The sequence below is a fragment of the Brachionichthys hirsutus genome, chromosome 4 (genome assembly GCF_040956055.1).
Source record: "Brachionichthys hirsutus isolate HB-005 chromosome 4, CSIRO-AGI_Bhir_v1, whole genome shotgun sequence".
In the NCBI taxonomy this organism is placed as follows: domain Eukaryota; kingdom Metazoa; phylum Chordata; class Actinopteri; order Lophiiformes; family Brachionichthyidae; genus Brachionichthys; species Brachionichthys hirsutus.
Window position 1 is genome coordinate 2,094,545 of NC_090900.1, and position 13,824 is coordinate 2,108,368.

At 44.1% G+C, this 13,824-nt stretch overlaps 2 protein-coding genes across 2 annotated transcripts in view; one reads left to right on the forward strand and one right to left on the reverse strand.

Annotated features, from left to right (window-relative positions):
• Positions 1-641: 641 nt before the first annotated feature.
• On the reverse strand, positions 642-3,489 carry lysmd3 (LysM, putative peptidoglycan-binding, domain containing 3). Its single transcript, XM_068760650.1, has 3 exons — positions 3,394-3,489; positions 1,914-2,189; positions 642-1,213 (listed from the first exon to the last, which is right to left on the reverse strand). Exons 2-3 carry the CDS (start codon positions 2,178-2,180, stop codon positions 659-661), a joined length of 822 nt encoding a protein of 273 aa, XP_068616751.1. The 5' UTR covers positions 2,181-2,189; positions 3,394-3,489; the 3' UTR covers positions 642-658.
• A 9,624-nt stretch (positions 3,490-13,113) lies between these two features.
• Positions 13,114-13,824, forward strand: part of adgrv1 (adhesion G protein-coupled receptor V1) — a 65,986-nt gene continuing 65,275 nt past the window's right edge. The window contains exons 1-2 of the mRNA XM_068760950.1: positions 13,114-13,299; positions 13,604-13,753. Of these exons, the coding sequence (XP_068617051.1) occupies positions 13,114-13,299; positions 13,604-13,753 (336 nt within the window). The remainder of the gene's footprint in view (positions 13,300-13,603; positions 13,754-13,824) is intronic.

Below are 13,824 nucleotides of genomic sequence, written 5' to 3' on the forward strand. Positions count from 1 at the left end.
ATACAAACTGGGACATATTTTAACTGGTAGCTCCTCAATACTGACGGTCTAAAAGCTAACGCTAAATAGTCCTGAAATAAATAAATGCTATAACGAATACGGCGATGGCTTTAGTGTCATGCGGACAATCTTCTCCCCTTTTGCTTGTGGTCGCTGCTCCAGAAATTAACAGGAAATACAATTAGAACGTTTCTCTCCGAGCTTGTGTGCGGTTTAGACTGTAGCAGCATCGATAGTGCCAAAAACATCACCTCAGTTCCATTGTCTATTCTGATGACTGCCAAAAGGAAGTCATCAGCTTTGAAAAGGTTCATCCAATAAGTTATTTCCATTCCATGTAACACGCCTCGTAAATCATGTCCATGCAAACATGAGGAATAACTGGGACCAGCCTTAAGTCTCGTCTCTCAACCCTCGTTAAAAAAAAACAGTTCCCACGGTATGGTGACTGTCCCATTAACAGACCGCATTGATGTATTAAATCCATAAAAACTACTAATAGATCCGAGTTAGCCACAACTGGTGTAACAATCTCCTTGTATTTGCACGTTCACCATCTCTTGCTTTGTCCAGAGTAACCGCGGATCCTTTTTAACCCTATTCACATCATGGTGACCCGGTCCAGCCCCTGCAAGGCTGTCCGAATTACAGGTCCGAATTATTGCCCATGCTCTCTGTTCGTTGGTGTCGGAACGGCGTGATGGCTGACGTCTGCTTTCATGAGAACCTCGTAGTACAGGAGATAAAACACAGGCGTGACGATGCCGACAACCAACATGATGGCCACCGCCGTCCACCATCTCATCCCCCAGTCCGCCCCGTAATAAGGGTCCTTTCTCTCTGCCGGTTTGTACTCCGCTTCTCCGAGCAGCGGCTGCTGCTGCTGCGTTAGAGAGGACACAACCTCGCTGAGGCTGCTCCGAGACGGACCCGTGGATTTCACCAGCTGCTCGATGTCTTTGTCTTTCTCCAGGAGGAATCCTTCCACGCTTTCCGTAGAACAGGAGGAGTCGGTGGAGGACTCTGACAAGAGGTGGGTAGCAGAGGAGGCCTGCGGTAAGGGCCTGGTGCCTGAGGGGGAGGCAGGCTTGAGAGGTCCAATGCTATGAGTCTCGGTGAGGACGCTGAAACGCCTCACGGGGATTTTGACCGACCGCAGGGCAAAGAAGTCCTGCTCCGTTAAGAAGTTGTTGGCACGCTTAATGTCAGCCACCTAAGAAAGGAAAGAGAAAAATTCATTTAGTGAACACATACAAACAAAAAAAAGCTGAGTTCAAACAAAGTATCAGCTGCAGTTAACTTAAAAAGCAAGAAGAGTAATTAAAAAAAGGTCAAAAGAAAGATACTCGCACACAACAACCCAATATAATTGTGTAATTAGATCCGGGTCTGGATTATAATAATTTAAACAATTCAGTAACAGAGAAGTAGGGACCTCTCATTCATCGGGTGTAGCTGTGTTTATACAGATTTAAGGTCATTCAAGTCGATTTATTTTATCTGGAATTATGGCAAGATTGTATTGCTGTTGCGAACTTAAGACACCGTACAACAATTTAAAAAGACACAATTAAAACGCATCAGGAAAATAACAGGGTTTGCAGCAGAGCAACAACGCAAATTAACAGTTGTTTGCCACTTGTGTTTTTGTTCCATTTAATCGCCAAGCAGATAGGCGACGAGGTTTGCTTTAGAACTTGTTCTCACTGAACACACATATCTGTATGAATTAGTTCTAGCTTGGACTCTGGTAACCCCCGTCTATAACGGCCTTTTAGAATTCTTTACACTAACCAATCAGTAAATAGTCACACGTAAAGTTTATATTTGAAACTCAAGACTGTTTTCTAAAGTTAAAATCCATTCCAACACACACACACACACACACACATATATACCGAGCACAGACTTACAGTACAATGGTAGTGAAGGGCAATGTTGTTTAAGGTGTCGCCCTCCTGGACATCTCTGGTGAGGTATATAATGTCCTCCGTCCTCTCCCTGGAGGTGCTCCTTCGCAGCCTCTCCCTGCCGCGTGGCCGCAGCTCAAAGCTCTCCCCGTCCTCCTCAGACAGGTCGTTCTCTGAGCCGTTGTTTGCAAAGAGATAGGAATGACCACCATTGGCAGGTTGCACCTTGGTGGCAGACTGGAACCCATAGTGCTGGCTTCTACTGGACATTTTCCCCCTCTGTGTAAGGAAGAGCAAATGAAGATTTTTTTTTTTAGCAGCAAGCGATAAGCTTCTTTGAAAATGCCAGTGTAGATTTATTTATCTGGGAGGAAAGGAAAATGAACATTTAATTACATTTTATTTCTACAGTGCCAGATCATAACAGAGAGAGGATTGCCAACCCTTGACTTTCTGGATGCTCATGAGTCCAGTCAGGTTTCATGACTGCCGGGGAGCATTAGCATTCATAAAGCAAATGCTAACTCTCTACCAGTCTCTCAGAACTGAAGAAGCCTCTTTGGATGAGAGGTGAAACGTCTTCAATCATTATAACATGACTAACCAGATGGAGAGGAAGGAGCTCAGTGTTTGTTGACCTATGACAGCATATTGATTATTGTAATTATTGTAAAAACACGTCATCACTCAAATACAGGTTTTGTCCTTTGTTTTGTCGTTCAGGCTACGCCACCATTTTGATAGAATTTAGTGTTCACATATAAAAAAAATACTACAGATGACATATCTGGCATTTGTGAACTTCAGTCATCATAAAAACAGAACAGTCAGTTTTCATGATGTCACAGACTGTGCAATATTTCTACTTCATTAGCCGCTGCGACTACAGAAAGTTCCTCAGCTGATTATAATACACTACGAGATTAGTTTTTACATGCCTTGTATATTCCATTACTGAAGCTTTATGCAAAGCAGACATTGCTTCTGGCCTCTGATTCACCTTAACGCAAATAGCAGATGCCCGACTAACGTTAAGGTTCCAAAGGTTAGCTAAGCTAACAGCTAGGAATTTACGGCGTTAACCAGTACTCTCATCTTTTACGCACGAAGGGGTGTGATGAACAAATCGAGCTCCATGGTTACCGTGGATTAAATGCTTCGTTAGGTCATTTAACAATGAATGCAGCTAGAGCGCAAACACATCACAGTTTACGTCGCAGCTCAATCTCTTTCACCGCACAGAAGTCCAACTCTTAAGAAGTAGATTACGCAAATTACACATTTCTGTTTAAACCACAACAACATCAGCATCCTAAATTAATTATCAGATTGGCCCAATCTTTTGAGACGATTAGCAAAGTAAGCGTCTTCTGCATATGCTAGCGCTAACTACGGTCCACGTATCTATGCTACGTAGCTAGTAACATCTGCAGGTTTTAATCGACCAGTTATCGACGTTCGTAACAACATCTCAAACATTTACCTTTACTTGAAAAGGTGAGCGCCGATCAATCAATCGACCCGAACGCCGTCCATACTTCCCGAAGGAGTATGTTCGGTTCACACCTGCCTTCGTACCTCCGAGCTTCCGTTGAAAGCCGACCGCTCACGCCACGTCAACAAAATAGTTGCGTGATGACGTAGCCATGTATTATTATTTTTTTTTGCCCCACCCACCGATCCCAATTAGAAATCGAGAGGTGGCGCTAGCATGCAAGCTATCGTCGGTGTTTCTATGTATGTATATATGTATGTATGTAGAGTTTGCGTTAAAGTTAGTATTGATTACGTTTAATTCTGAAATGTATAATAAAATGTTATATTATTCACATTCCATAATCTCTTGTTTACCGTCAATAAGTATCTGCATAAACGTGCAAAATGCTATAATAGCGTATGCAGGGTGGAGCTAACCAGTTAACGAGCTAAATTAGCTTCACTTTGCTATTTAAACACACAGCTAAATAGCAATTAGTGAGGCCTTTCTGTCAAATGGCTAAAGAGCGTTAACGCTTATTGACACGTATATATTTATGGATAAGGATAATTCGCATGAAACTCTCATTACCTTTGTCAAATTTCAAGTTTATAGAATTACGAAGGCGTATAAACGTGAAAATAATACAAGTGGAGTGACGTCAACAGAGAGCAGCTTCCTGCGCCTGTTCGGCTCGCAGGGTGGAGCTGTCCACCTCGAACGCAGCACCGCGGAGATTTAGAGGATTACAACTTCTCTCATGAGGCGGATGAGTCGGAGTCCCCGAGGCGTCCACATGGCTGCGCGGAGCCGTGCGTGAGAGAGGAGGAAAGTCCGCAGGATCCGTCTTCGATATCTCCCTTCGATCCCGTTAGATGACACAGACGCCTCATCCGGTACCGTTTCACAGTGAACCCAAGTCAGCCGGAGGAGGGAACCGAATTCATCAGAACATAAAATGGCACATCAATGAAAGGAGACGGCGCTAAAGAATCCCCGGAGCCTTCATCCATCGCGTTTCATCGTCATCATCATCATAGTCATTTCTTGGACTGGGAAGCCAAGCAAGGTGTCAGGTGAGTCTGATTCCTTTTTCTCTCTCTCCTTTCAAAAGATGTTTCTGTCATTTAGCAGGTTACACACGTGCACGAGGAAAAACTTTGCAGGATATTTTTTTCATTGAAACACTTGGATGCAAAATGATTACTCCACATGGTTACTGCGTCTCCAGGGCAACGCAGAGGTTTATGGATTCTATTTTTCGTCATGAACGAGAAGGGAATAAAGGAAACAAACGAGTGGCGATTACTCCTCATCAATTATGCCAGACAGCTCAAGCAGACATATTGTATAACTCAATAAGAAAACCATTCAAAGTGGTTGGCCGCTTCTAATTTCTTTTTATATTGTGCCCCCCCCCCCCCCCCCCCCCCCCAAAAAAATCCCCCTTGGAGTAGATAATAAAATTGAAAAGCCCAAATATTGATTCAGCGCAATCACTGAAATGAATGACCGGGTAGCTCATTGAAGAGAGAGACAAACGCTTCCATGGTTACAACCAGGATCTCCAGTCTGATTACCGCGCTTTGTGTGGGTTTCCTCTCACCGGCTGAAATAAAAAACAATTCATGGGGGGGGGGGGGACTGCCACACATGGCGAGCTGGAGACCCTCGCATAAAGGCTCCCTTCACTAATCCATAGGCTTACTCTGGCCATAAGTAATCTTGGCACACTTTGAGTTGCATGTTCTGTTACTGTTAAATGACCGAGCGGCGTCCTCAGCCTCATTGTGCTCCTTCTTTATCGCGCATTTCACGCAGATGTCTGTAGTTTAGCACAGTTTACCGTTCTTTCTTTGAATAATTGAATTTGTGCACCTTATCTCTAACTGATCTGACACGATGTCATCTTGGTGCGTCCCTTGCAAATCTCTTTTGTTGTCTCATCTGGGGTGCCTCGGCGTAGTTAATGTCCCTTTTCTCACTGGGGAGGAAGGGAGGGAGTTGCTTCTGTATCCATTCAGCTCTTACACCTGCTCTTCCCCAGCGCCAGCCTTCACTGTTCTGTCTCTGAAATGCATTTGGACAAAAGGACCATGCTGTCGAAACAGTTCATGTATTACGATGTTCTCCTTCTGTTTTCAAAGAAGGAGCCAGACCTGCCATGAAACGTTCCTCAGACGCGAGATCTCCATTTCCATCATCACAAACCCACAGGTCACAGTCTGCCTGTTGTCATAGATCTGAATCCTTTAAGATCTGCACTTGCTCAGAGCTCAGGTCCTTTGTTTGTCTGTGTTTATGTCATCGCTTGGCAGGGGTCAGCCCCCCCAGTCGCCCGTGTGAGGGGCTGAATGTGATTCACTGGGCGGAAACTGTTTTACTGCCTGCCTCTCTCCTGGTCTGTCTCCCCCCCTTCTAATGGCTGCAGAGTACAAAAGGAGGACAGTGCCATATTATACAGCCCGCCCTTAATGAAAGGTGGTAAAGTGTTGCACACTGCAGACGGGGTAAGATTGATGTTTGTTGGGGATGAGAGGGCTTGCATTCCCAGTGTGAGGGGACGGAGGGAGCTAGTAGATTGGGGGGGGGGCTTAGCGCTACCAACTGAACCACCCTGCAACAGGCTGTGCCTGCCTCAACAGATCCGCGTCACGGATCACTGTTGGCAGCAGGAATTCTAAACGATGTCTTCATTTGTTGAATGGATGGCATCTGAAAACTTACAAAGTGTCACTTATTATTGTCACTGTCTCTGCCAAGTAATCATTATTAGGGAAAATGATATGATAGAATTACCCTATGGGATCAATAAAAGTATTCTGATATAATAACAAAAATTGTGTGGCCCTGCGATGAACTGGCCGCTTGTCCAGGGTGTACCCCGCCTCTCGCCCCTTGACTGCTGGGATAGGCTCCAGCACGAACTGCGACCCGGTAACGGGACAAATCGGTTCAGAATGTGAATGAATGAATAATAATAATAGTATAGATATATTTCTTGATATACTGATGTAGTTTTACTTTTGTAAATTCTCAATGCAGGATTTGTGAAAGACAGATTTTTTTTTATTTTCTGTGTAGTATCAGATTCAGGCCGTAAATACAGTGAATCCCTCAATAATGTTCTGTGGAATGAAGTAATCAAGCTCAGCTTTACGCACAAGGAGGCATGATCATGTTTTAGCAGTTGTTATCTTTGGACAGCGGTGAGTCGTCTGCGATGGCCAGCAATCCTGAGGTCTGTTTATTGGGCCTGACCAGTGAGAGGATGCTCGTGTGGTCTCTGAGGCAAACCATGACCTGGCTGTCAACTCTCATGATGCCACTCTTATTATATACGCACACGTGTATGTCGCTACTGCTGCCCTGCATCGATTGATAAATTGACCTCTGAGCCTCTGCTAATTTTCAAAAAAATAAAAGCATGAAGGTAAAAAAAAAGTTGCAGTGTCAGAAGTCCTAAAGGGGAAATGGTGTATGGAAGCTGCAGCTTTGTTTAAAAATCATTGAATGTCTAATTAAAGTTGTAAACCTGCTCAATGACTTTATCTAATAAATGAACACACACTCTTGGTCGCCCTTCACTGTCCCCATTTCTTAAAAGCACGGACCGCAACACGGATCCTTCTATTCGGCCATAAATCTCCGCGTTTTTAGGGGAGTCACGTGGAACATATCACTGGCGTCCTGTACTATTTTAGAATGGTCAGGCTGAGTGGGTGGCACAGAGCACTCATTTAGAAGGACATCACCACTATCCATCCTTATACCCTTCCTTTGTTTGCATCGCTACTGCCCCCCACCCGGTCTCCGCTCCCCTCCATCTGCCCCACCCCTCACACTAGCCTCTCTTTTTTTCTTTGCTTGTCTTTCTTTATCTCTCACTTCACTCATTTGTGATGTATTCGGTCGTGGAATTCCTCACTGTGGTGGGGGTGGGTTTGTCATTTTTATTTATTCACTTTCTCTGGGTACCTTTCATTATATTATAGCTTTGTGAGTAAGATAATTTCTAATCAGCATTAATTTGATAGTTAATCAAGATAAAGAAAAAAAAGCATTATTTCAATAATGGTGGTGTTCTTCAGAATGTATTGAAGATATGTTTGAAGTTAGAAGATGTCTAGCCCCAATCCTCCAATGGTAAATCATCATTAGTCCAATAACAAGGTGGATTCATCCAATGATTTCCTCCACCTTTCAAGGGAATGCCATCAAATTCCATTCAGAGATTTCCGAGTACCGGTAATCCTGTTGAAAGAGAAACAAAACACAACAACAACACAAAACATGACCAGTCAACCGACCAAACACCCCACACCTACTGTACTGAAAACGTGGGCTGTGCATCTCCTTGTTTAGGAGTGATAGAGTATAGCGGGGAGAAAAGGAGGGAGTCCGAAGGCAGTTTGGATTCTGCTGGGAGAGGAGGCCGGAATGCCAGAAAGCGGGAGAAACAAAAGAATAATGGACTGTGGCAAGTTTTGAAATGCACACAACACAAAAAGGAGCAAGAGCGGACAAAATCCCGATCCTCGTGAGCTGGTCAGTGAATCGTAAAGTTCTATTCCAATGAAAATACGCCCCCGGTCTGGGTTGCTTCTCTGATTTTAGAACTCTTTTGAAATTCAATTAGCATTGTATCCAAGCCCAACCACTTACATGCAATGAAGTAACACACTTTCTAATTTGGCCTGTTGGTCTTTGGGACTGTGCAGCACACAACCTTGTTTAATCCCCTGAAAATGCTTTTCTGTGTGTGCGACACACCGGCTATTCAGTCAGCCAATACTCCAACCAGAAATGCTCTAAACTGCTCATGCACCGGCTCGGCGTTCCTACTTAATTGGAAGTACTTTCCTTTTTCTATATTTCTTCCTTCCCGTTGTTTCCCAAGAAGAAGAAGAAGAAAAACCCCTTCATCTGTAGTTAGAGATGCTAGACGCCATTGGCTCAACTTAAAAGGAGCCGGCCATAGCCTTTGGGACAATACCCCAAGAAAACCCTCCATCTGTCTGCTTCTTTTTTCACAGCAAAGTGCACACTTGATTGGCAGCCTCTTGCCCCTGAAAGGCCAAGGCCTTGTTGAAAAGTATCGTCTGACAATAGCTGGAACGCTGACCTCATGCATTTTTGTTCTTTAGAGGGTATTTTTTCAAGTGTTTTCTTGCTCTGCTTATCCAGAATGGCATATATTGGCTGTGATCCAGCATGCTGCCATCCTCATTTCCCAAAAAACGTTTCCCTCCTTCTTGTTGGACTAATGGTAGGTTTTTTCTTTATTTTTCAGCTCAAAATAAATAGAAATCTGTTTTCGTGCAGAACTTTCCAAAATAAGCCAAGTAACTAGCACTGAGCTTTTGTCAGATTTAATGATGTATGTTTTAGCTCTACTTGCTTATTAAGTTTCTTAATTTCTTCTCCCCGACTTCCCTGCGTGGCGAGAATGTCCGCTGATCCAAAAATACCAGAGGGACAAACTACACGAGAAGTGCAATTATGGGCTTTTGAGTTGACCGAGTATGGCAGCCGTGGTTGCGCCAAGCTGAGAACGGACGGTGGGTGGTTTCAGACACACGTTGGCCTGGTGGCGTCACTTAGCGTGGAGCGCAGCGCAAACAGAAAACAATCCAGTAAACAGAGCAGAGGAGGCACCGGGGATTAGCTTTCTCAGTTGTGAATACAGACTAAATCTGTCTATGCAAAGGGGAACATTTTTATTTGCATTATTATTAGGAGTTTCTTCATTAGATGTTTCTATTTAAATATTAACTTGTGTATCAAGATACCTTCTGAATATGGAATAACAACCTGACCATCCTACGAAGAAACAGTTCCATTTTCCAGCTGTCACATCCTCAAAAGATTGACTTAGCAGTCACTGCTCACATGATGCATAAATAAAGATTACATGAAGGCCTATGATCACCACTTTTCCTGTATGTCTGTCTGCCTGCCACAGCGTCTGGCTGCATGTGTTGCTGTTTACTTATCTGTTTATCCCTGTCATCATCAGTCAAACGGCCTGTTTCTCTTGTTAGAGGCTTTTTAATGTGAACTTGTCCCAAGGAGACGCGCAAACGTTCCAGGAACACTGTTTCATTAGTTGCTGTTAATGACAGAGCAGCTTCATTTTGTGGCCAGACTGACTCCAGATCACCGATTGATGAATGAGATCCCACTGCAGGCCTCCCAGTGTCAGACAACAAGAGATCCTTTAATGTGTGTGTGTGACCAGGGAAGCCTCGGGGGGCAGGGACGCCTCATGGGAAAAGCCCTTGATTAAAACTCTTATCTCACACAACCTCTACCGAAATGAAAGTGAGAGTATTTTACCGCTTACAATACTGAATATTCTTACTTCCTCCAAGGGAGAGGCCACAGATGCTTGCTCAGGCTCTGAGTAAACTCAAGTACCAGGAAGGGACAACAAATGTAATATGCGTTTTATTTAATGAGGTGAAAACCAAGTGACTCGCCTAACCTGTTATGGCTACAGCCTGATTACCTGACTAGCCACAGATGGTTCGTGGCTTGATAAATATTGTGAATTTGCATTGTCACGATTACTACCATCCTCTGACTGTGAATTCTTCGGTCCGCTGTAAATAATTGATGCCAAAGATTACGCCATAGCGGTGACTGTCAGAAGAAACCCTATCAGCACCAAGCACTGACCCCAGGAGCAGCCCTGCAATCAGACACCTCCACAGCACCTCTGACAGGGATATCCAATAGATCAGCGAATGTGTGTGTGTGTGTGTGTGTGTGTGTGCGTGCGTGTGTGCAAGAAATGCAATGTATTACTTCTGGTTAATGCTGGTCAGCTGCACTGATACTTTCTTTGTGACGGATCATGGTTGGTACCTGTCATGTTTGAACCGTCACGGAGATGCAAGAGAAGGACGTTATAAGATTTGTGACAGGAAGAGATCAGAAGATATAGGAGGGAGGGATTGTGAGCGGATTGTCAAGGTGTACTTCATTTGCAAGCTTTTATATGTCTGCTGCCTCAGCATTGTTCCCTATAGCTTTGATAAGAGCTTAGTAGGGTAGAAAATCAGACTTAGCAACGTCTATTGTAGCTCAGCGTCCAGCGCTAAGAAGCATTCCAGGCAGCACAAAGCCTGCAAGGTGAGAGGAAGAGGAAGGTAGAAGTATCATTTGTTTAGAAAGATTTTTGTGGTGGAAGCAGGTACGCGGTTGAGGCTTTGCTAGCTATTAACAATCCAATTGAAACAGTCCAGGAGCTGTGATTGAGGAATGAGTCCAAAGATGGATTGGCCAATGTAGGATAACAATTCTCTGCTGTAGGTCGATACAACGATGAGCATCTGTTACTGTATTTACTGCGTTTGTATCCCAAGTGATGCAGTATAAAAGAAAAGTCCGCTAAATGACATCAGAGAAGCAAAATAAGTCAATTAAAGGTATTTTGGATGTTCACAATACAAAGTTCTTTTAGTTGTGGTAGTGTTGTGGCTTGTGGGAATTCCAGATCCCAGAGCCGTCGCCCTTTGTGTTTCTGTCCATTTCTGAACCTTCCATCTGGCCTGTCGTCCAGCCGTCTAGTCGAGTCTTGATCCTGCATTTTGGGCACGTCTTAGTTTTGCAGATGCATCAATGCATGCAAATATGTGCGTGCGTACATGCAACCTCTTTACTTGGACTCTGACTTTCAGCTCTATCAATGCCAAAGAGCCACGCCAGGCTCTCCATGCTGCCTTTTGCTGTGACAGACAGATCTTTGGGCTTCCTGCGGTCCTGGGGTCAGAGTTGGCACAATGCATGATGCCAACACAAAAGCTTCCCTGCTGCTTATAAAACAGACCTGCGCCATCCACTCAGCGGCTGCTTTGTATTAAGATCTTCCAAGGAAGCGCAGCATTTTGGTCGACAGACGCAAAAGAGACCACCCCTTTGTTATGGAATAGGGGGTTAGAGGGTTGCATGATTGCTGCTATCCACCTTCAAGGTTGTGGTCTAAGTGCTGCCGGCCAATTGTTTAGAGGGTTAGAAGATTTAGAAAAGAAATATGTTGAAAGTCAGACCTTTTGTTTTGAAAACCAAAAGCAGAAATTGCATAGATACTGGGATTACATGACAAATGTCTTATTCCAGGAGGTATTGCGAGAAGAGCCCATCAAAGTGTATCCCAGACCTGTGCTGCAGGTCTGGGATACACTGCATGAGCTGGCGCCGGAGAGACAGTTTATAGCGTTTCATTCAACCTCTTAGTTCGGGGCGCAGGAAGTTCCCAATTCTGGGAGACGGAGCAGGGTGGGTAACAGGATTTATTCCGGCCTGGGCCCTCGCCCCTCATCCTCTGTTCTCCCGCTACCCACCCGCGCTAAATCCTTTTTTGATGGATTTCCCAGCATTCTTTCTTCCACTGGGCATGTGTGTGTGTGTGTGTGTGTGACATAAGCACACACAGGTTCGCTTTCTCCTGTACGTCAACCCCATTGCTCAATCTCTCTGTTCCACACAACTGATTCTTATTGCATCCGTGAAAATACAACCTTTAATACCATTAGGGCGTTTTTTTCTCTTCTTCAGGTTTACGGGATTAAAAAGGAGAACTGTAGAGAATAAGTGAGATTGATCTAACAGGGATGGAACATGTGAAAAAATGGGATATTTCCAATGTTCAACTTTCCTAAACGATCTTTGCGCATGAAAAAGGCCCAAACGGCATGACTTCATCCAATTTAGCTGCTGATGCTCTTTTTCAACCTTGTAATTAAGAGTGTTTTTTTTTTTAAGGACTCTGTTGACATATTCATACGGTTTCCAAGGCTGTGTATTGCAGATTACGAATGGGATGGCTGGAGGGCGTCATGAAGGGGGGAAGACAGAAAAGGGTAGCTGCAGTTTAGCTTTAGGATGGCTCCGCCCCACTTGTCCTGCTGTGTTGTTTTGTTGTGTTAACCATGACAACTGTCTGAGTGGATCCATCCAGTTTAAGGATTATTCTGGGTGAGAGAGCTAATCGGAGGAGGACAGTGGGATCGGAGATGGAGGGGAGGGTGCAGGGGGCAGATGAGGAGACGGGATGATGTGCGAGAGGCAAATCGATAAGAGAGGATGATCAGAGGAAACGGGAGCGCAGAAACGATAATAAGAGAGAGAGGGACATTCATTTTGGCATCACATGACAGGATTGCAGTTTTGTGCTGAGTTCCAGAAACCGACTTTAGTGGTCACATTTATTCTGGCGTGACGTGTTAAATCCATGCGGTCAAGAAGAACGAACTCAACAACAACTGCTTTAACAGTTACGACAACATGAAGACAACAGATGTGGCAATTATGGAATAATGTTATGAATCATTTAGACCACAATGACCCGTTGGCCTGGCAGGGCATGTTCCAAAGCGGGGACCTTTAGAACACCTGGCCTCTCAGGAGCGCTTAATGACATTAGTTTCAGTTAAAACTAGATATATTGTCATTTCTGAATGTTTTACTCACGGTTTTTAATCATTGTAAATATTTAACTGATTTTTGCTTTAGCATCCAGGTTGAATAGACATCTCTAAATGATTATCTTAGTCATATCAAATTTGTTCTCAATTTGTTTTACAGTGATTTCGGGTTGCAGATCTCTTAAACACTTATGTATGCAGTCAATAAAAAAACAACCCATCCATATTGGCTTGGATGCTATATTCCTGCACCTATTTTAATATTTCCACTATTTCTATTTTTTTTTTTGCAGGAATGCCTCCTGACCTCCTGTTTGCTGGGTTTATTCTGGTTCTGTCCATCCATGGCACTTCATCTGAGTCAGCCACGCTGCGGTTTCTGGGCCAGACTGACTTCGTTGTCAACGAGAGTAGCACAGCTGTAGTCCGGCTGGTTGTGGAGAGAGAGGGAGACCCGGTCAATGTGACAGCTTTGATTCTGGTGAGATCCTGCAGAAGTTCAGATGACTCATCAATGGCTCAAATGGGGGGGGGTCCATTGCTTCTTTATATTTTTACATGAACTATACGACACTATCTCATCTACCTTGTTAGGTAATTGCATACAGTTTGTTATCTGGGTTTATGGGCATAGACGTAACCACATTTAAAATGTTCAGATCATTGGCTCAGTGCTGTTGGTCATCCTCTTTGTGCCCTTTTTGTTTCTTGATTTCAGTAGTATCTGAAACTAACATAAAGGAAGTTTACTATAATAAATGTTTGTGTCTGCTTGTTTCTCCCAGTTAGAGGGGGTCGACACCGGCGACTTTGAAGCCATCAATGCTGCAGCGTTTCTGCTGTCCTCCGAGTCCAGGAAGACCATCTTTATTGCTGTGAGAGATGACGACCTGCCTGAAGCCGACGAGACGTTTACATTCAACCTCACGCTGCAGGTGTGGGCTACTTGTTTGTCTGCAGACACCGTCTGTTCCTTTTTAACAGGTTGAATTTTTGTGCCAAATAT

Bases quoted from the DNA above. Each gene is read 5' to 3' on its own strand.
- lysmd3 (XM_068760650.1), bottom strand. From the start codon at position 2,180: ATGTCCAGTAGAAGCCAGCACTATGGGTTCCAGTCTGCCACCAAGGTG. The intron at 1,214-1,913 runs GTAAGTCTGTGC...TTCCTTTCTTAG, and splicing joins CCCTTCACTACCATTGTACT to GTGGCTGACATTAAGCGTGC.